Raw genomic sequence first — 26,813 nt, 5'->3', positions numbered from 1 at the left:
TTGTCCTTTTTGGCGTTGAGTCTTTGAAATTCAGTGAACATGTCTTCCTAAGTGTGTGATTTTAAAAATATTTCGACAATTTTTGGCAATTTTTGGTTTCAATAATTTGAACTGTTTTCATTTTTTTTGTATAGAGGGATGGCTATGTAAGCATCGAAAATAATGAAATAATTTTTTTTTCAATTTGCATTTTAACTTTCATAAAGTAAGTTTTCTTTTGTTCCTGTATTTTTACAATGTGCTCATATTCTCTATGTATCATTTCAGCATTGTCCTACTACTTATAGTTTTATTTGCTCTGCTTTTATCCCATGAAATTTTATTGATTTTTTTCTTTTAATAAACCTTGGCACCGATTTTGGGGGAATTCCGTTTGAAAGTTTTGATTATTACTTTCTGCAAAAAATATTGGTGCATCGGTTTCAGTGTTAAGCGATTTTTTGCCGTTGTTTTTTGTTTACTAAGTCTTTTTCATGGTTAATTTTATTTTTGCAATATTTTGAAACTACTTGGTCTAATATATTCCAAACAAGAGATATACATCTCTTTTTTTTGTCTTAATTACTGTGACTTCAAAACAGAAAAATCTTGAATTGTAAAAGTATACTTTTTCTTGGAAAATTTGGTTTGGTTTTTAGTATAGTATCTGCATGATGATTTCACAATGTGTCTTTTAGGGCGCAGAGTTGATCGTGGAGTTCTAGTTTTTTAGACTAGTAGCATGATATATTTCTTGACAATTTCTTAGATCTGTCAGTTTTTTTAGACTTTCAGTGTTTGACCATCCAAGTTTTTTGATTTTTCAACATTGCCAAATGTTTTTAATATAAAATTTTTTGGTATCAAGACTTCAGTGAGTTTTTTTCTTTCGCTTAAAATTTATACGGCTTTTTGTATTTCTACTGAATGATGTGATTACTTTTATTTTAACTGTTTCCAACCGTTTCGAATCTTTCTCGTTATGACAGCGGTGTAATTTTACCAAGTTTTTTGATCAATTTTGTTGAGATATAACGTTACTGTTTTAAGACAGAAGGTATTAGTTTGGGCCGCAAATAACGTTTTTTGCAAAGTTTTGACGCTCCGAGTCGGTTCCGGATTTCTTCCGGCTATGTTATTGTTTTCACTTCTTGAGTGACCTTTTCACGCTTGAGTTCTTGGTTTTTTACTGCGTGATTTCAATTGCGGGCATTCAGAAATTGTCTGTCTTTAAAATAAATCATGTGTGAGTGGTGACCGTCCAAACCCCGTAGAGCCTCGTGTTTACTGTTCACGGCTCTCATCAGAAGGTCGCGGGTGCAAACCCCTCACAAATCAGAAGTTTTTGCATAATCTAAACTGACTGCCTCGCCAGCCGTCCGAGTACTATTCGTCAGATGTTAATTTCCAATACACTCAACGGCTAATGTTAACAATTCTCTAAAGGACTATGTTAAATATCAGAGCAAAAAATCACGTAAAGAGACTCACGAGTTTTTGAAAGTTTTAAACGATATTTGGCTTTCACATCTATCTGGTTAAGAGTATTATTTCCTTTTTATAGGGATATCACTCTGATAACTGCCAAAAGTATCAAGTTTGTTTCGACATAAGACATAACTTTTGAGCACGCTCTCTAATATGTGTAAATGCTGTGGTTTCTGATATTTATTGAAGAGAGCTAAACCGCGTGGCATATATTACCCATTTCGAAAATGAATAAAGACAGTCAAAAACGTTTCAGCAATAGAGCTAAGTGAGGATGAGACTGACGACGAGTATGAGGTTGAAGAGACAGAGGACAGACGACGGAAAAAGCGTCATGGCAGTGGAGAAGGAGGAGAGGCCAGTGCTACAAATATATCGGTCGGACTGGTATCGGAGGACGACGAGGATGAGGGTGATATGGGAAGTCCTGGCTCAAACACTGAAAGTGTGACTTCCATTGATAGTCGAACGAGCAGTAGTGTTGCTTCATTTAATCCAGATGAATCTGATCCGGCCCCTCTAGGTATAATAAATTAACAAAAATTTATCCAATTATTGCGCGAATTGTGCCAGAAAGTAGAATTCAACCATTTGAAGGAACGTTTTAAATAACACTGGCCGGTGAGTTTCTAAGTTTACTTTTCATTTAACCCTTTATTAATTTCGCTTTTAGAATTTGTTATATCGTTTGCATGACTGAAACGTGTGTAAATTTTGTAACCCTGTTATAGCATCCTCTCAAAAACGAAAGCGGAAGCGTGGTTTTGACTCAGCTGACTCCGTGGTCTCAAATGGCCCACAGTTGAATGGCAATTTAAAAAGGCTGAAGTTGGAACCAAGTTCATCTCTTTCATCTGTCTCTCGCATACGCACAATTGAAAGTTGTAGTCTCGACAACGGTAATAGTGGACGAAAAGACGTGGAAGTGCAAGACATTGGACCTCTCATACCACCTACCAGGCACAGCTTGGAGTCTTTCCCAACCGAAGTGTCCGTGCTGCCCATGCAGAAGATTGAGACAGGTTAGCACTTGACCATCAATTTAAAATGTATTTTTTTTCAATCATGCGGAGAGAAAGGAGGCAGGTTCATAATGCCATTTTTCTGAGAGCTCGAGTATTGGGGCTTGAGTTCAGCTGACTTTGTATGCGACTTTTAATCAGGAAAATCTGACTATGAAATCAGTAGTTTTGAAGGTCGTTCAGTTTGTACCGTGGTTTACCATGCACGAAGATTAAGAAGTTTTTATTCATTTTTATAACTGCGAAACTGTCAGCTAGGCGGAGATATGTTGCGGTGCTGTTTTTTACAATTCAAAGCGTTTGAATTGTGTTATGGCGCTGTCTTTTCTCTTTTTTTTAAGATCTGTTCACACATTTTCATGATTTTTAAAGTCAAATTGGAGTGGTGATTTTGGATACGCCGAAACAGGAAGTGGAGCGGAAAAGCGAGTGATTTTGCAGAGTAATTTTTTTGGCTCTGATTTTAAAGTACAGTGAGAAAATGGTGAGAAAACAAAAGTTCGCTTTCTTGATTGTGATTTTTTGTTCACATGCAGCAATTTGATTTTTTGTCAATTTTTTTATTGCATTTTTTTCTAAACGGTTTTCCAGTCCATTCATAGCCCATTCTAGGTCTAGTGTTTTGTTTAGTCAATGAAGATCCATTGAATTGAATGTCAGGACTTGTCCTGCTATGTTTTTACAATCCAAAGGATTTGGATTGTATTGGTGTGCTGTCTTTTAAGATCTGTTCACGCTTTTTTCGGCTTCATGACGTCAGTAAGAAGTCAAATTAGAGTGGTGATTTTAGTCAGGCTGAAGTACTTAAGGGAGCGAAATTTAGAGTAGGTTTAAGGCGTGACTTTTTTCAAACCACCTTTAAAGTGGTGTCAGAAATTGGCGTTTGAAATTGGCGTTATACCTAGAGGGGCCGGATGAATCTGATCCGGCCCCTCTAGGTATAATAAATTAACAAAAAATTTATCCAATTATTGCGCGAATTGTGCCAGAAAGTAGAATTCAACCATTTGAAGGAACGTTTTAAATAACACTGGCCGGTGAGTTTCTAAGTTTACTTTTCATTTAACCCTTTATTAATTTCGCTTTTAGAATTTGTTATATCGTTTGCATGACTGAAACGTGTGTAAATTTTGTAACCCTGTTATAGCATCCTCTCAAAAACGAAAGCGGAAGCGTGGTTTTGACTCAGCTGACTCCGTGGTCTCAAATGGCCCACAGTTGAATGACAATTTAAAAAGGCTGAAGTTGGAACCAAGTTCATCTCTTTCATCTGTCTCTCGCATACGCACAATTGAAAGTTGTAGTCTCGACAACGGTAATAGTGGACGAAAAGACGTGGAAGTGCAAGACATTGGACCTCTCATACCACCTACCAGGCACAGCTTGGAGTCTTTCCCAACCGAAGTGTCCGTGCTGCCCATGCAGAAGATTGAGACAGGTTAGCACTTGACCATCAATTTAAAATGTATTTTTTTTCAATCATGCGGAGAGAAAGGAGGCAGGTTCATAATGCCATTTTTCTGAGAGCTCGAGTATTGGGGCTTGAGTTCAGCTGACTTTGTATGCGACTTTTAATCAGGAAAATCTGACTATGAAATCAGTAGTTTTGAAGGTCGTTCAGTTTGTACCGTGGTTTACCATGCACGAAGATTAAGAAGTTTTTATTCATTTTTATAACTGCGAAACTGTCAGCTAGGCGGAGATATGTTGCGGTGCTGTTTTTTACAATTCAAAGCGTTTGAATTGTGTTATGGCGCTGTCTTTTCTCTTTTTTTTAAGATCTGTTCACACATTTTCATGATTTTTAAAGTCAAATTGGAGTGGTGATTTTGGATACGCCGAAACAGGAAGTGGAGCGGAAAAGCGAGTGATTTTGCAGAGTAATTTTTTTTGCTCTGATTTTAAAGTACAGTGAGAAAATGGTGAGAAAACAAAAGTTCGCTTTCTTGATTGTGATTTTTTGTTCACATGCAGCAATTTGATTTTTTGTCAATTTTTTATTGCATTTTTTTCTAAACGGTTTTCCAGTCCATTCATAGCCCATTCTAGGTCTAGTGTTTTGTTTAGTCAATGAAAATCCATTGAATTGAATGTCAGGACTTGTCCTGCTATGTTTTTACAATCCAAAGGATTTGGATTGTATTGGTGTGCTGTCTTTTAAGATCTGTTCACGCTTTTTTCGGCTTCATGACGTCAGTAAGAAGTCAAATTAGAGTGGTGATTTTAGTCAGGCTGAAGTACTTAAGGGAGCGAAATTTAGAGTAGGTTTAAGGCGTGACTTTTTTCAAACCACCTTTAAAGTGGTGTCAGAAATTGGCGTTTGAACAAATTTTCGGTTTTTGAGAGGGAGTTTTTTTCGCGTGTGTCAATTTGACTTCGGTTTTCAGAGTTTGTTTTCCCTGGCTGCTTTTTAGAATGATACCTATGTGTTCTAATTGCGCCTAGTTGAAATTGCTAGAATTCATCAAGGGGCAGCTAAAACTTTTCATGACATGAACACTTTTGTCAAAAACATTAAAGAATATTTGATTTTGCTCACTTTCAAAAATTATTTCTTGCGTTATCACATGTCTCATTGACTGAAAATGAGGTGTAAAGGAACCTAATTAAAGGTCCTAGTTTAGCGTTTTAGTTTTCATGACTTTGACACTACATTTTCTCAAAAGTTATGAGTTGATTTTTGAGTTGTTGTTTCACTTTTGTAAATTTTGTTCTCTTATCGTTTATTCTCATTAATAACTGGCCTCATAGGTTGCGAATAGAGGTTATTTTAATTGATTAAATCAGTTTTGTTAAAAATTGATTCTTTTCATGACATCAATTGTTTTCAAGAAATAGAATTTTTGAGTTTGCGAGTTTTTGTTTATTATCTTATATCTTTGTCTCATTATGACCGTTTTCATTGGTTTCTATCAAAGGTTTTCATTTTCTGTAGATTCTTTTCAATTCATAGCTATTGCTTGCCTCGACTTATAACGCTGCCCGTTTTTTTAAAAAAAACTTAATGTGTTTTTGAGTTTTGCGAATATCTATTGAACTTATGGCTATCTTATCATATAACCTCATTAATGACAGGATTCATCGTTTGACAATAAGAAATAAGGGAATTTGATTAGTGGCATGGATACTAAGAAGTCCTTTTTTGATTTTGACCACGTCATTATAGAATGATCTGATTTTTTAGTCTGGCGTGTTTTATTCTTGTTGTAAAATTGCTGACTCGCACTGGCGGCAATTACGCGCGTGACGTCATTTCTCACTCAGTCTAGCAAGAAATGTTAGGGCATTTAAGTGATTAGGTTTTGATCATAAGTGACTTACCTCACTGAATAAAATGACTTTTACACTTTAAAGTTTTGAGTTTAGTTTGAATAGTTTAAGGTCTAAGGAACTCATATGTGTAATAAAAGTGCCAAATTAAAAGGTGTCGATAACTTTCAGCTTGTAGCTGTATATGTTTTTTTATCTCTATTATAGGGCACGGAAGTCTATTTGGTTCGCAGCTGTTCCGGCGATCTGCGGGCTATGATTTAGAAATATTTAAAGCCCAATTGCTTTTTTGTAGCCTGGCCTTTTGTGGCATTTCTGTTTCACAAAAAAAAACTATCAGTGGAACCTTTCAATTTTATAGCTGCGAAGCTGTAAGCTGAACGCAGCTATATTGCAGTATTCTTGTCTTTCTTAAAATTAAACGAATTTAAATTTTATTAGGGCGCTGTCTTTTTACGACTTGGAGATGAGTCTTGGAGAAGTCTTTGCGATCCAAAGTGGCGCTATGGCTTTCTATTTTTACGAGTTGAATGGGAATATTGGCGAAGTGTCCGTAGTAATCAATTTTTTGAGTGAATTTTTAAGCAGGAAATGAAACTCGTGAAGTATTTTGGATTGGTTTGAGTGTTGAACAAAATTTGAAAGTTGAGCTGAAAGAGTGGTTCGTTGTTTATAGCGCTATTTTCGAAAGGGCGCGACATTGATGTGTTCAAGATTTTCTGTGAGCGAGCTGTTTTTGTAGTTCATGGGCGGCTTTTATGTTTTTAACTATTTTTCGGTTTAACTCTCATTTAAGCCGGCTATTTTGGCGCTCCTAATTTTTCCTAATTCGCTAGACATTGAAATGTTTTTGACATCTGTGCTAGTTTCACTGTTCTATTATTCTGCAGCAGCAGAGAAATATAAAATGCACGCAATACGAGATCGGGAAAGTAACGGGATAAACCCCTGAAGTCTATTTTAGATTCCCTGTGTTTGAACTTTGTTCTAATTAGTCTTTGGTACAGGTCTCATGTTTATTGGAATTGAAACCGTTCCCTTTATCGTCTCATTGCGAAACAGGAGTAGGTCTAACTACAAAATTCAATCAAAATCGGTCGCAATTTTAAATTGAAAAGTTTTGTACACTCAAATTGTTTCCGTTTCTTCCAATTACAAAGGGTTATTGGAATCAATCACGCCCCACGTTTTTTTTTCCGGAAATCTGTTGCCTATGTTAATATTGAAGGTAGTCTTGGTTGGATAGTGTTTTTAAGTTTATGGGTTGTAAATATAAGTTTTTTTTAATAGCCGAACAGCGATAGCTGGGGCTATTATTGGCCTTCTCTTGGTTTTTTTTATTTCGTCGTCGCGATTTTTTTTACGATCATATGACGTCACAACCACTTCAAATCTGCTTTTTGTTCATTCTTTCATGCAATTTCAACTGAAGTGCGTATGTCACGTCATTTTTCGCTCTTAGTGGAGCGAGTTTTTTTTGTTCATATGCGTGATTAAATTTTTGGTCACACTTGACTTACCTCACTCTCAAAAATGACTTCCTGAATTTTAAATTGACTTTTATTTACTTTAATTCAAAGAGATAAGGTCAAATGGGTGTGTGTACCTCTAACTGAAGGTTATTTTGAGAGCAGCTAATAGAGGCAGCAAAACTTTTACAGATTGTTATTCAAAATATAGCATATCAGCCTTCAATGAAAAGACGATTTTTTTTGTCTTTTTTACTGATTTTTTTTGATACTGCAGATCTACGAATCTATTGCGGCTATTTTCTGGCATTCTGCCAGCTATGTTTTCTAATTTGGAGGCATTTCTTTACTTTTTTTCATTACTTTTTTTCCGGGGTTTTATGCTGTTTTGTCGATTCTTTGCCTAATGTCCTGTTTTATTGAATTAATTGGTAGTTTAAGTACGACTTTCTTGAATAAATTTGAGGTAACATTGTATTTTTTCTATTAGACACTTTTTTGTGGCGATATATTAGAGAAAATAGGAAAATCAATTGATCTTTTCTAAATGCTTTATTCCCTATTTTTCAAATTTTGCTTCAAAAATGGAGAAGGCTGTGAGCCTATCATGGCTGCCCTAATGTTTTCTGAGTCTTTCATTGGTTTCAATTGCGTAGAAAGGTTTTTGGATGCACTTGTAGAATTTGTTGATTTCTGCTTTTGTATTTGAGTTGGGTTTTAGGGCTATTTTTAATTTGATTTGATTGTTTTCAACAATTTTGGTAAATTCCTTGGGCACTCGTTCGTTGAAAGGAGTTGAGCTGACTCGTTTTCGGAATTCTTCTGATTATGTTTTCAAGATCTGTTCACATATTTTCATGACTGAAGTCAAATTAGTCAATTTGGTCTCTTTGAAACAGGAAGTGGACCTGAAAAGTGAGTTGTTTCATGGCGTAAAATTTTTTCACTATTATTTTAAAGTGGAGTAAGAAAACAGGATTTAAACAAAAATTCGTATTCTTGATTGCGAGTTTTTTTTGTAGGTGTAGCAATTTGACTTCTGTTTTAAAGACGACAAAAACTTCTCAAAAGCTATCTATTAAGGGTTCTTTTTTTACAATCCAAAGTATTTTTACAATCCACTTCGAAACAGGAAGTGGAGTTGAAAAGCGAGTAATTTCACGGCTTAAAATATTTTTACTATTATTTTAAAGTGGAGTAAAAAAACAGGGTTAAAGCAAAAATTCGTTTACTTCATGGCGAGTTTTTTTGTAGGTGTAGCAATTTGACTTCTGTTTAAAAGACGACAAAAACTTCTCAACAGCTATCTATAAAGGGTTCTTTTTTACAATCTAAAGTATTTGGATTGTGTTTGTGTCTTTTTTTTAAAAAAAGATCTATTTTATGTGACAGTTTGACTTATATTTGCAGTGTTTCTTCTCTTTAGTGCTTTTAATATATTAAATGTGTTTATTTGCGTCTTTGCAATTGCTGGAATTCATCAACGGGCAGCTGATATTTGTTTATGACGTTGACACCATTTGTTGTCCTAAAATAAAAATATTTGATTTTAGAGCTTTTTGGTTGCTAATGACGCATTATTGAAGTTAATCTTTATCAATTTTTTAAGTTTACTGGATTTATAATTTCCTCAGCTCAATGCTTTCTCTGACTGACACTAATTGTTTTCATGAATTTGCATTCGACTTCTGAGTTTTGCGAGTTTTTATTGTTCATTTTTGTCTTATCTCTTAGTTTCATTAATGACAGGTCTCATTTGTTGCTAGGAATGACATAATTCAATCGTATTAGTCGTTTCAGTTCATAGCTATTGCTTTCTGTGACTGAAAAGTGGTTTGTTTTTAAATCAGTTTTTATCTAGTATTTCTAGTATTTGTCGTACTTATTGCTGTCTCATGACTTAAGCTTATGACACTTCTCATCTCTTGCTAATGAGGGTTTTGTTAATAGAAATAATGGTTTCTGTCTAGCTTTTGCTTTCTGTGGCTATACACCATTTGTTTACAAATTTCTCAGCAAGTTATTGAAGATTGGTTTTTTGTTGTCTGCTCATTCAGTCTCATTATTGACAATCTTGATCGGTTGCTAACGAGGTATAAGTGATTGTTATTAGCTGATTGAGGTCATAACATTCGTTTTTTTTTTCAAATTTTTACACTCTCCAAAAAATAAAAGTTCTCTGTTTTATTCTTGTTTTTTTTTGTTATTCTTAAGGTCATGGCTTTTTTTCAAAAACAACCGTTCTTATTGGGCATCTAGTGCGCCGTAATCGCGGCCAACTTTTGAATCCAGTTTCAGCTAACGTTTTCCTTGAATGAGATACCATCTTTTCGAAATGTTAAGCTGAATTTGGAAATCTTGCGTTCACTTGCTCTTTTTTTCCTTTTTCGGCGATTTAAATTTAAGGTATATTATGACTTCTAAAGCTTTCTATGTTGTGGTTTAGGTTGATGGCGTTTAACTGAGGGTCTCTTATTCTGACTCCTCTGACTTTCAAAGATCTTCTTTTTTGTTACTGAAGTGTTATTTTATTATTCTTAAAACGCGGCATTTTGGAAAAAGTATTTTTTTGTATTTTTGATCATTCTTGGGCTGTTTTTTGTGTTTTTGTTCATTCTTTGGCACATAGACTGTCTTAATTTTAGGTTGGTCTAAAAAATTAATGGGCAAGTCTTTAGTTGATTCAATGCTTTGGATTTTATTTGAGGAGTTGTCCTGCTATGTTTTGTTCAATTAGCCTTATCTTTTGATCAAAGAGTGTTTGGAAACAGAACCTTGATTGTTCAATATGTGGCAAACTGGATTGGAGGAACCCGGATTTTTTTTAAAAAAAAACATGCTTGTCAATAAACACGTCATTTGTTTATTTTTTATCAAGTGCCTTTCTGTCTGGAACTGCTGACAAGTGGTCCAAATTCTGTAAATGGTGCTTGTCATTTATTAATAGCCGCAAAGCGATAGCTGAGGCTGTTATTGGCCTTCTCTTGATTTTTTAAAATTCCGTCAGCAGGATTTCTGTTGAGACGATATGACGTTGCAATCACGCCAAATCTGCCTTTTGTTCATTCGTCCATGCAATTTCAACTAAATTGCGTGCGTGACGTCTTTTTTCACCTTTAATGGAGAGTGTTTAATAGCCGCCTTCATCTTCCCAGCCGGCTATTATAGCGCTTCTATTTTTTACAATTCAAAGAATTTGAATTGTATTGGGGCGCTGTCTTTTTTTTTTATTAAGATCTGTTCACACATTTTCATGATTTTTGAAGTCAAATTGGAGTAGAGATTTTGGTCACGCCGAAACAGGAAGTGGAGCGAAAAAGCGAGTGATTTTGTGGCGTGAAATTTTTTCGCTCTAAATTTAAAGTAGAGTGAGAAAATGGTGTTTGAACAAAAATTCGCTTTCTCGCTAGTGAATTTTTGTTCACATGCGGCAATTTCACTTTGATTTTACAGTGTTTTCGATTTTTTTGGATCGGATTTTTTTCGAAATGGTTTTCCCAATCCATTCATAGTCCGTTCTTAGTCCAGTTTTCTGTTTAGTCAATGAAAGTTCTTTGAATTGTGTGTCAGGACTTGTCCTGCTATGTTTTTTACTTCGTCGAACAAAAAATGTTTCGCTTTACCTCATTTTGCCGCTTTTTCGACATTTTGCGTGAAATCTTTTTGACTTTTCTAGGCTAGTTTCTCTCTTCTCTCATTCTGCTAAAAGTGATTTTGAACATCAGTTGCTCAGCAAAGCAATTCAAAATGAACAGAGTCAGTATAAAAATTGAAGTCAGAAATAGAAACGGGATAAACCCATAAAGCCCAATTTTAGATGCCCGCTATTTGAACGTCGTTCCTATAAGTCTTAGTTACCATCTCTTACGCTTATTGGTATTGATAGTAGCCTCTCTCTATCTCTCTAAGAAACAGAAGTATGTTCAACTACGAAATGCCATCAAAATAAATCGGACTTAAAAAATGTTTTTGTACAAATTTTTTTTTTAAATATCTATTCTTTCAATCCCAATCACGCTTATTGGAATCAACGGCGGCTATTTTCCTGCAAGCTGCCGGGTATGTTTTTTGTTCGTTCGCGTGATTAATTTTTTGGTGACACGCAGCTCACCCCACTCTTAAAAATGACTCACCTCACTTTGTCAATGAGGTTACTTTAAGGTTCTCTTTTTTTTACTTTAATTCAAAGAGATGAGGTCAAGTTATTGTTACTCTAATTGAAGGGTATTTGAGGGCATCTAGTAGAAGCAGTAATAAGTTAAATAGATTTTTTTCACAATATATTATCTCAGTGTTAAAAAAAGTTTTTTTTTGGTCTGTTTATTTAACCATCTTTTTTGAAACTGTAGATCTACGAAGCTATTGCGGCTTTTTTTCTGGCAGCTACGTTCGTTTTTATAAGTTACAGGTTTCTTGGTTGACGTCTTCTTTACACCGCTCATTGTTTAACATTAATGGAATTTAGATTTCTTCAACGCATTTACGCGAATACGTTCAAGGTAAAAAGCAAAGTCAATGGAAATGGTAGAAAACCATAACGCTAGGTGACTGACTAAGAAGACCTCATGTTTGACAACGGTTCCTTATGTTACTGAAGTCCTTAGCGTGCACTGCCATTTGGTTCTAGTTTTACGCTTATAATCTTTCAATTTAGAGACTGAATTCATCTTTTTTTAACGAGTCTTCTAAAAATGGAGACCACTTTATAACACTTCTGATATCTTTGACACTTCTTTTTTCGCTCTTGTCAATTTTTCTTCTGCATTAAAATATCAAAGTTCCTTAGAGTGTTTTGCTAATTAGCTTGAAAAGCTTATAAGCCTCCAATTTAGAGGCTCCTTATCTTTGGAATCTAACGAAACGGCAGAGCAATTTAGAACACTTTTGACGCTTTGGCTGTCGTTAAATGTTTCTCTTGTTTTGTGATCTTTTCCGTTTGTGGCCCCTTAGTACGTTATGCACACCCAGTAACAGATTACGTGCTAATACATTGTAAATCATTATGTTAAAATATGGCACGTGCGTCCGAGGAGTGCAAATTATATACACCCACTAAGCTTGGGGGGCACAAGTGAAATAGATCCTATTTTTCTAATTGTTTCAATCCCAATGTCTGGCAATGGGGTCAACGGCGTCTATGTTCCTGCAATTTGGCGGTTGCTTGCAGAATTTCATTTTTGTTAACTTGCATTACGTTACAGGTGTTTATGATCACAATTGTCTGGCAACATGCTTGATTTCATAAAGCTTTTCAAAAACCTTTCAGCGAGGAAAAAGTTATGGCGGGATAATTTTATTTTGTTTATCTTTAAAGGTGAAAGAAAGGTTTCAATCTATCTGAATTTTTTAGTTATTCTCAAACAAAGTTTGAAGCAATTATTGTAAACGTGTGTCTTTTTTCATGCAAAGTTTATGCCTGATCGTTTTTTTTCGAGAATATGCTTTCGATTACACTTCTCGAGTAAGTTTTGCATCCTTGACTTCGTCGTTCTGGTGAGATCTGAATTGCTCTTATTCAGAAATTAAGTGTTTTGCTAAATGAAATGCGATTGTAAAATAAGTTAGCACAATGTCCTGATAGCACTAGGTTGTACGTCAGTCTTTTAAGCCGGAACACGGAGATCGAACCCTTTCTTGGTCGGATTTTTTGCACTCATAAACATTATCTAGGCTGCAGTCCCCCTCTGAATTAAATTGCCGCACCTGTCGTTCGAGAGCACTTTGTTCGACGTTAGTCGATTTATGTTTTGATAGTCTCCCGAATTTTGTTTTTGAGGCTAACGTCTTTGTTAACTAATAATTCAAATGAATTAGCAAGTGTTTTTGTAAACTTCTCTCAAATTAAGTTTGCAGTTATTATATTGGTCCCGTGTTCTTTTCGATGCGTTTTTACGCGTGTTCAATTTTTGGTCTGACAATTTGACAAAAGGTATAACCTTGAGGCAATCATGAACTGTTGAGGCGAATAAATCCGAAAAAGAATGGGCAATCCTGACTGTACCAGCAATAACCTCATGCATAATCTACGAATCACCCAGAGATTTGCATTTTAGTTATTGTAAGTAGGTGCTTGAAGGTTGGTATAACTAGGAGACGCAGCTTTAGGTTATATTCCATAGTAGAAACAAACGCACTAAAATCGGACGCACTGTTCTGATTGTCAAGAAATTTTTTGACTAAGGACACAATGTATAATTTCTTGTCAAGCAAGATCTCATTTTTATATTAAAATTCTCATGAGGTGTCAATAATCAAATTTAAATGGTTTTGATAATAACACAATCAGATTTTTATTCCTCTTACGTGATTTATATCAATTGACTGAATTTTAGCAATTGGCCAAAATTAACTAAGTTCAAAAATAATCTAGGAGCGGAACATTGTTAATCGCTCTCTGACAAAGTTTCTAAAAATTATGTTAGTCCTGTGGTCTTTTTGCAACTTTTTTCTAGACTGATTTGCAGTCTCACTATTTTATTTTCATCCTCATAAACGTAATAAAAAGTAAAGCCCGGAGGACATGAAGTGGCTGAGCAGCTCTCAGAGTCTTACAAGTCTCTAAGTATACGGTTCACCGAAACTGTTTCGAGGTGACCCTCCATCGCTTGATTGCCATTAAGTTTGTCAATCAGACAAATAGTTTGGGATTCAGAAACTTTCAGCGGCAGGCTAGTTCAGTCTGTATTAAAATGTCGAGAATTTTTGTGCTCACACTTGGGCTGGCGGAATTTGCTTTAAGAACAGAAATAACTTCTGATTATCTGTTTTCAAAATTGCAGTAGAGAGATCAGCTTATTAATTGAAGCGTGGCCTTATATTATGCGTTTGAGCATCAGATGCGCAAAGATGCGTTGAAGTGTTAATGGGCTTTAAATTCTGTTACGCCACGTTTTTTTGTCTGAATGTGGTTGTTGTGATTGTTTATTTTTCCTATTGGGTTAGCCCCTGGAGGCGTGTTTCAGGGTCATCTGGTGGTAGTAATGAACAATCGGGAGCGGATGCTGCTGTGGCCAATGTCAAAATACTGCTCAAATGTCCCAGTGGAGAAAGAAGGACTATAAATGTAACGGAATCATGCACTCTACATGTACGTTACGCTACACTGAAGCTTTTTTGTAGAGCTGTTTTGCTCGAATATATTCGATATGCATATACATAGGATTGTGAATGGATAAGGTCTCTTGTATTTTTGGCCTGAGAGGGAATGAGAGAGTGAAAGGAAAGAGGCTGATAATAGCCTCCTGCTATTAAGTTCACTACTCAATACCACCACTATTACAGCTATCCTAGTTGCTTTCCTCCTATTTCCTGTGCCTTCATATTTGTTCTCCATGTTCTAGTTCCGAACCAAATCCACACCACTTTATCCCTATTTGTTATATGGCTAAATATCTGGCTGGACTTAATGGTGCGTGTAAAGCGAGCTTGGAACACTTAATTCCCAGTCAGATTTTAGTGTCTGTGGAGCTAGCAAAAGATTGCAAACTGTTTAGGCTCTAGACTGCAACTTTTGCCTGAAACTGAAATTGAGCGACTTGTATATCTCTGCTTTGCATTAGAATTTGGCAACATTTTGTTATACTGTGGCGGTGAAATCAGCTTTTAATAATTTCCATTTTCACTATGTTTATATACACATGGAAATGAAAAGTGACACTGTAAGGTTGGTTTTGCTTCATATTTGAATGCTTGTTATACCTTGAATACAGTGTGAGGTTTTATTACAATTTTTGTTGTCACGTAGCTTATTTTTAACAACCAGTCAGCGAATCAATCCGTTTTTATAGCTTATGACTTGAAACCGTGTGTATTAGGCACCGTTAATTATGCGGTGTGCAACTTTTTGTGGCGCAATTTTTTTTACGTGTTAGGTATAATTCAAACATGGAGAAGTTATTACAACCAGGATTATTGATTCACTTGTTTGATATACCATTACATGTTGCGGTGTCTTTGACAATACGCATTTTGGCATTTATTCACCTATATTCTTCTGAGCTATTTTGATTTTATTATGGTCTAATAGTTCTTTGTATTTTCACGGAGCCAGTGCAGAGAGCAACTTTTGTAATTAACGTTTTTATTAACTTTGGAATTAGGTACTTTTTAAATATCATTGAAGCGTTATTTTCCGGAATCATTTTAGTCCTGTTGACTTTTATTTTGAATTTGTGAATTTTGCCATTGAATTCTTAAATTTATTGCTCTAAATAGCGCTCGGTGATTATTTAGTACATCGGTAGATTATTTGTACTAAAGTCAATTGAAAAGTTCTGCAAAATTGGTTTCACTTCAATCATTGCAGGGACTTAAATCAGCTCAAGTAACATAATTTGAAGCCCATGTAACCTAAAAAGCAATATACAGTTGGTACTTCCGCCCGCATGACGTTCGAGATAAATTGAATTTTTTTTATTCAACTCCTAGTTCTAATTACTTCACAAGTTTTTTTGGTGAAGATTATGTTTATTATAGCTGCGAAGCCGTAAGCTGAGTGGAGCTATATTGCGATGCTCTTTGCTTTACGATTCAAAGAATTTTAAATTGTATTGGGGTGCTGTCTTTTTTTAAGATCTGTTCGCACATTTTCATGAGTTTTCAAGTGAAATTAACCCTAATTTTAAAGTAGAGTGAGAAAACGGTGTTTGAACAAAAATTCGCTTTCTCGCTAGTGTTTTTTTGTTCACATGCGGCAATTTAATTTTGATTTTTACTGTTTTTTCGATTTTTTGGATCGGATATTGCTCTTGAACGCAATTATTGTAAATAGCAATTATTTTAAACGTGTTTTTTTATGCAAAATTTTCGCTTGACAATTTTGCGCTTTTCTTCTAGAACATTCTTTGACTTCTCAAGTGACTTTTTCTCGCTTTCGTTCATCTTTTTTTAGTGTTCTCTAGTGCTCCGAAGTAAAGCTTGTTGCTAATAGAAATTCGGTTGCAGCAAAGTAAAATTAAATGACTCGCAGCGCAGTGGTTAGTGTGGGTGACCATGGTTCGCGAGGTGAGTGGTTCGAATCCCGCTGGGGTCGAGGTTTTTTGCACCCATAAAGAAAAGTTGATCTATACTAAAGACCATGAATTAAATTGCCTCGCCTGTCGTTCAAGAGCAATTCTTATGACATTTGTCGGTTTATGTTTCTAATTGTTTTCACAATCAATAATTCGTTCCAGGCCTAATTTTTTATTTGAACCAAATTTCCATTTCTCGCTTGTGGTGTTTTGTTCACATGCGGCATTTTGATATTGATATTCCTTTATTATCTGATTTTTTTTTGGAAATGGTTCTCCCAATTTTTATCACAGTCCGTTCTAGGTCTGGTTTTTGTTTATTCAATGCAAATTCTTGGAATTGTTCGTCAGGACTTGTCCTGTTGTATTTTTTTGTTTCGTTGTCTGACGCTCTTTTTCATTTTACATTTGTTCACCCAGCAAAACTGAAAAGGTCATATTTTTTGAATGGCTTCTTCCTCTCACTAACGGCGTTTGCGCGCATGACGTCAGTTCTCTCTCTCTCTCTCTCTCTCTCTCTTTAGCAAGAGTTTTTTGCGTGATTATAGTTTGATCACAAGTGACTTACCTCACTCAATTTTGCACTTTAAAACTAAGTTTGTTTTCAATTTATTAAGGGTCAAAAGAACTCATATGCTTTATAAAGGTACCTGATGAAAAGACTTCGGCTTCTGTGCAATGAGTTTTAACAAGCTTTCTTAATTTATCGCTCTTTTTTACATAGCTTTTTTATGCAAATTTTTTGCTTGACGCTTTTGCTATTTTGTTCTAGAATATTCTTTGACGTCTTGAGTGACTTTTCAGTTTAATTGTTAATTAATAGCCGCCTTCAGCTTCTCAAACGGCTAATATTTAGGTGCTCTCCTTTTTTATTCGCTTTTACATAAGTGACGACTTTCACGTTCGACTCCTGACTTACCTCACTCACTGTTTCAACTGAATTGTTTTAAGTGTTTTTTCAATGAACTACGCAAGATAGTGAATACAATCAAGGTCAAAAGAGCAAAATCAAAGAGACGGGATAAACCGATAAAGCCCGGTCATTAAGTCATTGAGAATTAGGGTATCAAAGTTCTTTAGAGTGTTTGCTAGCTGACATTGGTATTGAGCCTCTTAGCTTTCAGTTTAGAAGCTGAATTAAATATAGTTTTAGAATCCAACCGAAACTGCGCGCAGAGTTACAACACTTTTTGACACTTAGAAAGAAAATGGAAATATTTAGGTCAATTTATCTCGTCCCGATGTGCATCAAGCGCGTCAACGGCGGCTATTTTTCGGCAATCTGCCGTCTATGTTTTTGCTCTGATTCTGAAGTATAGTTCGTTTGTTAAAGGGATTGTAAGCAATTGGAAAGCAAAGCCTTTGTAGTTGAGTGTCTAATATGTCGGGCTGCCAAAGAGATACGGGTTCGAAACCAGCTGGGAAGATCTTCGCAGATTTTTCAAGAGCTCATCAGATTTGCTTTTCATTTTTTTCCTGGTTTCGATGTTGAAGGATTTTTTTTGGTTTGATGTTTAATGTGGATTGTTATTGTAAATGTTGCGAGTATTGTAAATAAGTGAGTAAATGGCTGCGGCTTCTATTTTTTGTCCGGGTGGATTTTGAAGTCTTTCGGCTATGTTTTTAAAAATCTGCTGACACACTTGTGGATGATTTTTGATGTCTAATTTGAGTGGCGATTTTCGAAACGGTGTGGAGAGTCGAATTGTTTTTGGAGTAATTTTTATCAGTATAATTTTGTCGTGATTTGAGAAAACGTTTTTTAAATTAAAAGTTCGTTTTCTCGATAGTTTGTTAACGTGCGTGCAATTTGACTCCTGTTTTTAGTGTGTTCTACGGAATTTTATAATCGTTTTCACATGTTATTCTTTTAAGTTTGTTTCCTAAATGTTTTAATGCCAATTCTTAAAATGTTCGAACTATTTTTGTCTGGTTGGTAAATGTTCTCCAGATTTTCGTTCAGGCCTGTCCTGCTGTTTGTTTTTAATTTTGCTTTTACTTTTCTAATCGTTACTACTGGCTGACCTCACTCGCTGTTTCAATTGAACGGTTTATATTTTATTGGAATAGTTTATTATCATTTGAACGGTTTATAATTCATTTGCTTTACTTTTCTATTCTTTACTACTGGCTGACCTCACTCGTTGTTTCAATTGAACAGTTTATAATTCATTTTAAAAGTTGTACACAATGTGAAGAATACGGTCAAGGTCAAAAATTTGAAATCAACAGACAGGATAAACCAGTATTGCCCGGGATCTAAGACTTAGTGCGTCAAATGATCAAAACCTCTGAGAAAATCTTATCTGGTATTAGTTCGTAGTTTATTTTCCTCCAATATACTCCGCCATAATGATCAAATCTAATGAGGGAGGGCACCAAATTTGAACACTGACACTAAAAAATAGGTTGGCCATCTTTATCTTCAAGTTTTTCTACCTGGTTCAATCCCAACGTACGTGGGGTGTTTTACTTGGCCATATATAACTGCGATGAGTATAAATTTAAAAATTTGAACGTGTTTAGTCTTTCATGGCCGGTTGCGGATCACTGGGATTCTCCGATGTTCTGTACGAATTCACTACTCATTTTCCAAGGCGGGTATTAAACACTCTCGACAGAAAACTGACATTGGCTGAATTAGGAATGAAATCTAACTGTGTGGTGTTTGTGGAATCCAAAATATGATGCTTTACTATTGGAGCTAAGGATGTTTGATGCAAATGCGTTTTTATCATTACCATATATGTTTAAAATTAGTTTTTAGTTAATACTGTATTTGAATTGAAGTGCGCTGCTTGTGATGGTTTTATATCAACCAATCGTTGCTATCAGTCATAACTTGATTATTTTGTGTCCAGCTTGGTTTGGAATTGATGATTTAATGAATCGAGAAATGTTGTCGAATTGGTCAGCTTTTACCTTGTTGAGATGGACTATTTCTTCTGCCTCAGCCTATTTTGGGACTAGGGTACACAAGTTCTCCCATTTCAGACCCATGTCGACGTATTTAGTTCTCTTCGGACTGGTTATATTTGTTACGAGGTGTCCTGAACTTTTGGCGAAGAAAAAATTGCCAGTTGCACCTGTTATTGGGCAGAAACTGTTCGACGTGAATCAACTTATTCCAAAGGAAACTCAGTTCGAGATGATTATCAAGTTTGCGATCTATGGAGCAGCTCTGTTCCAAATTGTATGCTTGGCTGCCCTGTTCTTGTTTCCGATAGATGAGAACCTAGAAGACAATCATACGGAAAATAATTTTGGCGAGTTTGCTGACGCACAACACGGAAGAGAAAACAGCGCAGCTGCGAACTCGGTTAGTGCACTTGGTTTGTATAGTTTCCACCTTCATATCTTGAAGTTTCGTGGATGTGTTTTTTGATACCATCGCTTGCATGAAGCCTGATTATTATTATCGGAAATATCGCGTTCTCTGCGCTACAGATATAAATATTCTTAATGCTTTTCATATATGACAGTTTTAAAGCAATGAATCTTTGAAATTCGGGTCAAATTTCTACTGGAACTGAATTGAACTGCTGATTAATTTGCGGTGCGGAGGATTTCAATTGAGATGAGTTTCCTATTCATGTACGCTTTATGTTCGGACCAATGTAACGATAGGAAAATGAATGAAATTTAAGATATCCTGGTTTGTTGTTCTGTCAATATTGACCCCCCCCCCCGGAAGTTTTATGAAGCCCTTGCCTTGCAAAATAGAATATAACGACACGTGTTTTTTTAGAAACTGAACATGATGTCACATTTCAACCGAAATTTGGAAAATTGTGACCCTTGAGTTCATAAGTGATATATTGTATCATTTTTCTAATAACTTTTAGTCCCAGCTACTTGAAAGCTGCAGATCGTAGCTAGTAATTTTAATGATTTGGCAACATCTTTTGAAAATTTTTTTGAGTTTTTTGAGTTTGCCTTAATTTGCTTTTTACTTCGCCGGTTTATGCAATTTATAGCTGGGTTGCGTTTAAGCATGAGGCAAACTTTTTGCTAAACCCTTTGATTAGCCTTATGGTTCACTAGTCTCTAAGTATGTGGTGACTTATCGAAGCAGTTTAAGAGACATAAATTCATGATAAAAAGGGTGGTTCTTAGCGTTTGACTCGCGCCCCTCTTCACGCCCCCCTGTAGTTTTTTTAACCCTTCCCCCTTTAACCCACCTCCTCCCCGCCTCACTTTCTCACTGTTCGTCAGTCGTTTGAGAACACTTCAACCGACGTTCAGTCGGTTATGCTCCATACTATCTGTTCATATAAATTGACGTTTTATATTATAGTAATAAACATTAGTGTCTTTGACCTTCTTAAGTCTAATGTTATTTTCTCTATTTTGAGGCCTTCAACTGTTTTGGAGTTCGAAATTACATCATATAATGATGATAGCAGCAATTGAATTGGTCTTGTAGTGTATTCGAAACAAAGTTGTTTGTAAAATCAAGGAATTTAATAACAAATCAAGCAAGACATGGAGTTCAGAAAGCCTCTAGAAAGCCTAATTATGAAATAAATCGTATGAATTTTTGAAATGTATCAAATTGTGATTGATATACAGTCTGGAACCCAATAACATATCTTGTAGTAATGAAGAACTGCGTCTGTTTTAGAGATCGGAGGCAATCGTTACTCCTGCTAGAAGGCGAGGCAAGAGAAGAGGCACAGGACGATAGCACAAAGCAGAATATAGTCATCATGCATTAGTTTTCTGTTGTAAATATTGTAAATACTTGTTGATATGTATTAACGATGTAGTCTCAATAGATGAATTAACCGAAAGTCGATGTTAATTGCGAGGAAATTCATGTACAACCATCAACAGTCAAGTTTATTACAATGGAAGTTTCAAAATTTTGTGACTTAAATTTTCAATTTGGGTCATTGGCTCTAAATTGGCGTGATAAATTTACCAAAAGTTGACGTTAAAGACATCGAACTTCAATAGATGATCTATTTTCATATATCAATTCATACCGGCTGTTGTAATAGCAGCAGACAGTTTTGTTGCATAAACTAGTTAATCTTTTTTGTTCAATCGGAATTTGTGTGAAATCCTAAACAACAAAGGGGGCTTAACTATCGCCCAATTACAATAGATATCAGCAGCAGTATAGACATCTCTTTATTGAGGAGATTTTATCGTTTTTGGTGAGTTTTGCTTTTCGCACTTCAGACTGATATATAGTTAAATATGGCTCCCGGAGGCAAAAAAGAGGGTTCAACTCAATTAGATGAAATCAGGAAGAAGTATAAAGAGACAGGGGAGCTGTTTGTGGACAAGGACTTCCCAGCTAATGACTCATCTCTCTACTTCGAGGAGGAACCGCCCAAAGAGTTCAAATGGCTCCGTCCCAAGGTTGCATCTCTTGCTCTTACAATGCTTAGTTGTATTATAAAACTTATGAATACAGGCTACGCTTTATAGGTTTAAGTATCGAAAAGGCAAATAGGATAGCAGAAGAATCGAATATTTAAAGCTATCCTGATTCTAAGAACGGAAAATAGTTTGTGGGAGTTTAAAAGGGCATATGCTTGCTAGTAGTGAATATCTATTGCGCTCAGATTTCAAGACTAAAATTTGAGTCAATTTTATCTTTTCTAGAAATTTTTAATTTCGGACACGAAAGTTAAATTTTATGAACTACAACTTATTACTTTTGTCCCCTGGCTCAGTTTGTGTTACAAGCTATTAGTGTGAAATTTCGAACCAGGGCTAGCTATTGTTGTTTGTTTTTCGCTATTCATTTGATTAGACATATGTTTAATAGCCGCACAGCGATGGCTATTTTTGACCTTCTCTTGGTTTTTTCATTTCGTCGTCAAGACCATATGACGTCACAATCACTTCAAATCTGCTTTTTAATTTCTCTCAATCGAAGTTTGTAGCAATTATTTTAGTCCTGACTGATTTTTTGCTTGACCGATTTGTCGTCTGACCCATTTGACTTTTCGTCCTCAAAAACGGGTGAACAAGTAGCGCCCAGCGCTCCACCCCCCGCGCTCAACAAACCATCTCCCTGGTGCACCCCGACGCTTCGCTCACCTCACACCCTTTCAATGTAAACTCATTAATGTCTGGTATCAATGGCTCTCTAAGGAGGCGTAAACTTTAAAGGTTTCAATTGATCTCTGAATGTTACTTTGTGACAACTTGTTCTCAAAAATATCAGGAATGTTTGTATTCTTGCCCAGTTTTGTAGTTATTTTTGTTGTCTTATCAATTAGTCCCCTTAAGTAAGTTTTCATCACGTGATATTGAGGCATTACTGAATCTAATTAATGTTTTTAGTTCATTGTTAATATTCTCACTCTTATACTGTTTACAATTATTAGCGCATTTTTGGTCGTACTTGTCTTTGTTGCTTTTCTTGTGGTCTTGTGGTTTAGTCTCAAAACAGATCTCCAGTTTTGTAGTGTGGTGTAATTTTTGTCAGTTTTATCAGCTTCTACTTTGACCTATACTTTTTGGCCTTAGATACGGCTTTTTTGAATAGTTTTTTGTGAACTGTTGAATCTTGCTCTTCCTGTTTTCACCTAACGGAACTGCTCAGAGATTATAATATTTAATTTCTAAAGTTGTATGTTATGCTGTTTGTTTTAAAGCATTTAAGTGTTGAGATCTGTATTTTCTGAATGTGGCGCGCCCATTTTCAAATATGTTTCTGTTTTTGCCCTTTTCCTTTGGATGTTATTGATTTCCAATTGTTTAATGTAATGTTTACCCATTCTGAGGACTCAATAATTATATAATGTATTTTTCCAATTAATTTTAAACTAGTTTTTGGTGGAAAGAAATTAAATTTTTAAGATGGTTAATTGCTCTCGATTTGGAGTTTGTGGCAATTATAAAATTGGTTGTCTCTTTACGCAAAATTCAAGCTTTCACGCATTCTCTTGCTCAAATAAAACTCGTTATTGTACCGGTCCAAAATTTTTCTACCTAAAAAGGAGTATTGATTGAGCTTCCTATTTTTCGAGTTTTTAGAACAGATGTAAAAGTCAAGGTTGCACGTGAAAACTAAGTGTTTAGGTCAAATGGCTGGAAAAATTGAATACCGGTGAGGACAGTGACTGATTTTGTGCTCATCTGCGCTTCGAGAGAGCGAGAAAGTATGACTGAGAAGAATTTCTCTAAGCAAGCAAATTTTTTGATCGCGTAACTTTTTGAAGCATTTTTTTCTGGATAAACGTGGTTTTTCTTAACCATATTAGCAATATACTGTATGTTTGGAAGCGTTTTTGACAATATCTGTCATAAATTTGAGTGTTATTTGCAGTCTTGAGCTAATTGTGTGATTTTGCTGTTTTAAACGCTGTTTAGCGGTTTTATATGCTTTCATTTTTTCAAGGTTTGGAGCATTTTTTTGGTTTAAGTTAGCATTTATATTGGCTTTCGTGGCCTCTTTTTTTGAGAAAATACCAATTTTTGTTTGCTTTAAGTTAGAGAAAGATTTTTGTTACCATATCTAGTGCTTATTAGTTTTGATACTAGCTCCCATATCGCAACACAAAGAGAAGAGAGTATATCTGTCGGAATGAAATCAAAACATTTCGCAAATGTACAATAATGAGTTTTTTCTGTTACCTCAATCCGGGTTATGAAAATGAATGGCAGCTTTTTTGCGGCTATGTGCTCATTATATTTGTTTGTTAAAGCTGAAAAACGAGTAAATTTTAATGGAAATAACTTAAGAGTGGTTACTGATTTAAATTTTTGCTTGAGCAGTTATTTCAAAATATCAACTGGCATATTAACGGTATGTTAAATAAGTTTATCCACGTTTATTTATTTTTGTCTTTTTGTATTCTGTGGCACACAAATTTTTCTTAGCTGTATTTTGCCTTTTTTAGAGCCACGAAGCGGTGCGGTAGCCGGAGGCTCTTTTATATATTAGCGTAGTTTTTACAACTTAAGATATTATAGCGCTCCTATTTTTACAATTCAAAGATTTTGAATTGTATTGGGGCGCTGTCTTTTTTTTAAGATCTCTTCACACGTTTTCATGATTTTTGAATTCAAATTGGAGTAGGGATTTTGGTCAAGCCGAAACAGGAAATGGAGCGAAAAAGTGAGTGGTTTTGCGGCGTGAATTTTTTTTGCTCCAATTTTTAAGTAGAGGAAGGCATTTTGGCATTGATTTTCTGGTTTTTTTCTAATTGTTTTCTGATTTTTTTGGAAATGGTTATCCCAATGCACTCATAGTCCGTTCTAGGTCTGGTTTTTTGTTTGTTTAGTCAATGAAAATTCTTTGAATTATACGCCAGGACTACTCCTATGTACTTCCAGGACTTGTCCTCCTATGTACTTCTCTAGGCTAGTTTCTCTCTTCTCTCATTCTGCTAAAAGTGATTTTGTAAATCAGTTGCTCAGCAAAGCAATTCAAAATAAACAGAGTCAGTATAAAAAATTGAAGTCAGAATCAGAAATAGAAACGAGATAAACCCATAAAGCACAATTTTAGATGCCCGATATTTGAACGTCGTTCTTATAGGTCTTAGTTACCATCTCTAATGCTTTTTGGTATTGATAGTAGCCCCTGTAATCTCTCTCTAAGAAACAGAAGTATGTTCAACTACGAAATGCCATCAAAATGAATCGGACCTTAAAAATGTTTTCGTACAAAAATCTTTTTTTTTCAATATCTTCTATTTTTTCAATCCCAATCATGCTTATTGGAATCAACGGCGGCTATTTTCCGGCAATCTGCCGGGTATGTTCTGTTTTTGTTTCCTAAACTCTTGTTTGAGTGGTGATTTTGATTGAGTGATATAATTTTTTCGCTCCTGTTTAAAACTAGGATGACAAAATGGTGTCTGAGCAAAACTTCGTTTTCTGTCTAGTAGTTTTTTTGTTGGTGGGGTTTATTTTTTGAATGTTTCTAGTCCTTTGTTTGAACAATGAAAGTTTGAATAATTGTAGTTCAGGGTTTGTCCGATTATGTTTCTTTGTCGATTCCATCGCTCAGTATTGCAACAACTTGACTTTTCTGTCTGTGACTACTTATACTCGTCAATGGAACTGGTGAGCGTGAAGTCATTTGTTTCTCTACCTGACGAAAGTTTTCTTGGTCAACAGTGTGATTAGTGTTCAATCATTCGTGACATGCCTTATTCAATTAAGAGGCTTCTACATGACGTAGAGACCTATTTTAAGCAGGGCTATATAGCTGGATGGAACGTAATAGCTTTGTTTCCAATACCTTGTCACAGGTAAAAGAGGATATTAGTAACGGTTTCTCTCACTATGTTTTTTGGAATCTTTTCAACAATTGCCCCCTTTTGCAAAAGGGGGGCTATTCTTGAATAGAATTTAAGCGAGCAATTTATGAACCAATCAGAGACGACTAATAACTTTCCGTGTATGCTCATACTGTGTTAAGCTGGATTGAATAAAATGTGCCATGCTAGGGCAATCAGCCGAATTGGAATACAAAGCGAAAAGAATTTCCGACTGGCGGGTCGGTGGGCGCGCGTCGCGGCCTCACCGCGATAACCGACCCGCGATTTCCGGATTACATCCCACAGCGCGTGAGAGGCATGGCCGTGAACAGCGGTCCGCAATTGCGCTAAAACTGATATTCGTTTATCTAAACTGCAGGCCAACTAATATTGTGCTAAAGTATGGAACAAAAGGGGTGGCGGTTCTCTACTAGGTACCAAAGGGGGCAATTTCGTTTTTTGTTATAACTGGTCTATGTCGCGACATAGTGCAGGCTAGGTTTATAATTTAATTTCAAATGTATCATACAATAGTTAGAGGCTTGTGGAATCCTAGCACAGTGGATGAATAGAAGAGATAATAAACCGTGTAGATTTAATATATTCGTGATACTTCAAAGGCGATGCAGACAATGCATAGGAAGTAACAAGAATTTTAAAAACATAGCAGGACAAGTCCTGACGTACAATTCAAAGAATTTTCATTGACTAAACAGAAAACTAGACCTAGAACGGACTATGAATGGATTGGTAAAACCATTTAGAAAAAAATCCGATCCAAAAAAACGAAAAAAACAGTAAAAATCAAAGTCAAATTGCCGCATGTGAACAAAAAACCACTAGCGAGAAAGCCAATTTTTGTTCAAACACCTTTTTCTCACTCTACTTCAAATTTGGAGCAAAAACAATTCACGCCGCAAAACCACTCGCTTTTTCGCTCCACTTCCTGTTTCGGCGTGACCAAAATCACTACTCCAATTTGACTTCAAAAATCATGAAAATGTGTGAACAGATCTTAAAAAAAAAACATAGCCGGTAGAATACCGGAAACGACTCGAATCGTCGTGCAAAATAATCTCTACCATAAATTGGACAAAATCAGAATATCGAAAAAAACACTAGAAATAACAAAAATAGCAGACCAAAATAACATAAAAATCGTTAAAATTTTTTCAGTTCAGGGGTGTGGGTAGGTGCTGGTGGGGGGGGGGGGGGGGGAGTTGGTAGGGGGGGGGGGGGCAGGTAGGTGGTGGTGAAGGGTGTAGGTAGGTGGAATGGGTGTAGGTACGTTGCTGGGGGGGGGGTAGGTAGGTACGTCGGGGGGGGGGGGGGGGGGGTAGG

General features: G+C 35.8%; 2 protein-coding genes across 2 annotated transcripts in view; both read left to right on the top strand.

Annotated features, from left to right (window-relative positions):
* Nucleotides 1–19,149, top strand: part of LOC142334556 (uncharacterized) — a 37,434-nt gene extending 18,285 nt beyond the window's left edge. The window contains exons 2-6 of the mRNA XM_075382679.1: nt 1,724–1,990; nt 2,199–2,489; nt 3,637–3,927; nt 14,191–14,315; nt 18,766–19,149. Coding sequence (XP_075238794.1) covers nt 1,885–1,990; nt 2,199–2,489; nt 3,637–3,927; nt 14,191–14,315; nt 18,766–18,927 — 975 coding nt within the window. The 5' untranslated portion in view covers nt 1,724–1,884 and the 3' untranslated portion in view covers nt 18,928–19,149. The remainder of the gene's footprint in view (nt 1–1,723; nt 1,991–2,198; nt 2,490–3,636; nt 3,928–14,190; nt 14,316–18,765) is intronic.
* Nucleotides 1–26,813, top strand: part of LOC142334555 (calpain-B-like) — a 199,209-nt gene that overhangs the window by 121,328 nt on the left and 51,068 nt on the right. Inside the window, exon 2 of the mRNA XM_075382678.1 lies at nt 21,425–21,609. Within this exon, the coding sequence (XP_075238793.1) occupies nt 21,445–21,609 (165 nt within the window). The 5' untranslated portion in view covers nt 21,425–21,444. The remainder of the gene's footprint in view (nt 1–21,424; nt 21,610–26,813) is intronic.

The sequence above is a fragment of the Convolutriloba macropyga genome, chromosome 2 (genome assembly GCF_964194025.1).
Source record: "Convolutriloba macropyga chromosome 2, txConMacr16.3, whole genome shotgun sequence".
Taxonomy (NCBI): domain Eukaryota; kingdom Metazoa; phylum Xenacoelomorpha; order Acoela; family Convolutidae; genus Convolutriloba; species Convolutriloba macropyga.
The sequence above is the reverse complement of the archived record's forward strand: the minus strand, read 5'-3'. Positions and strand labels throughout refer to the sequence as shown.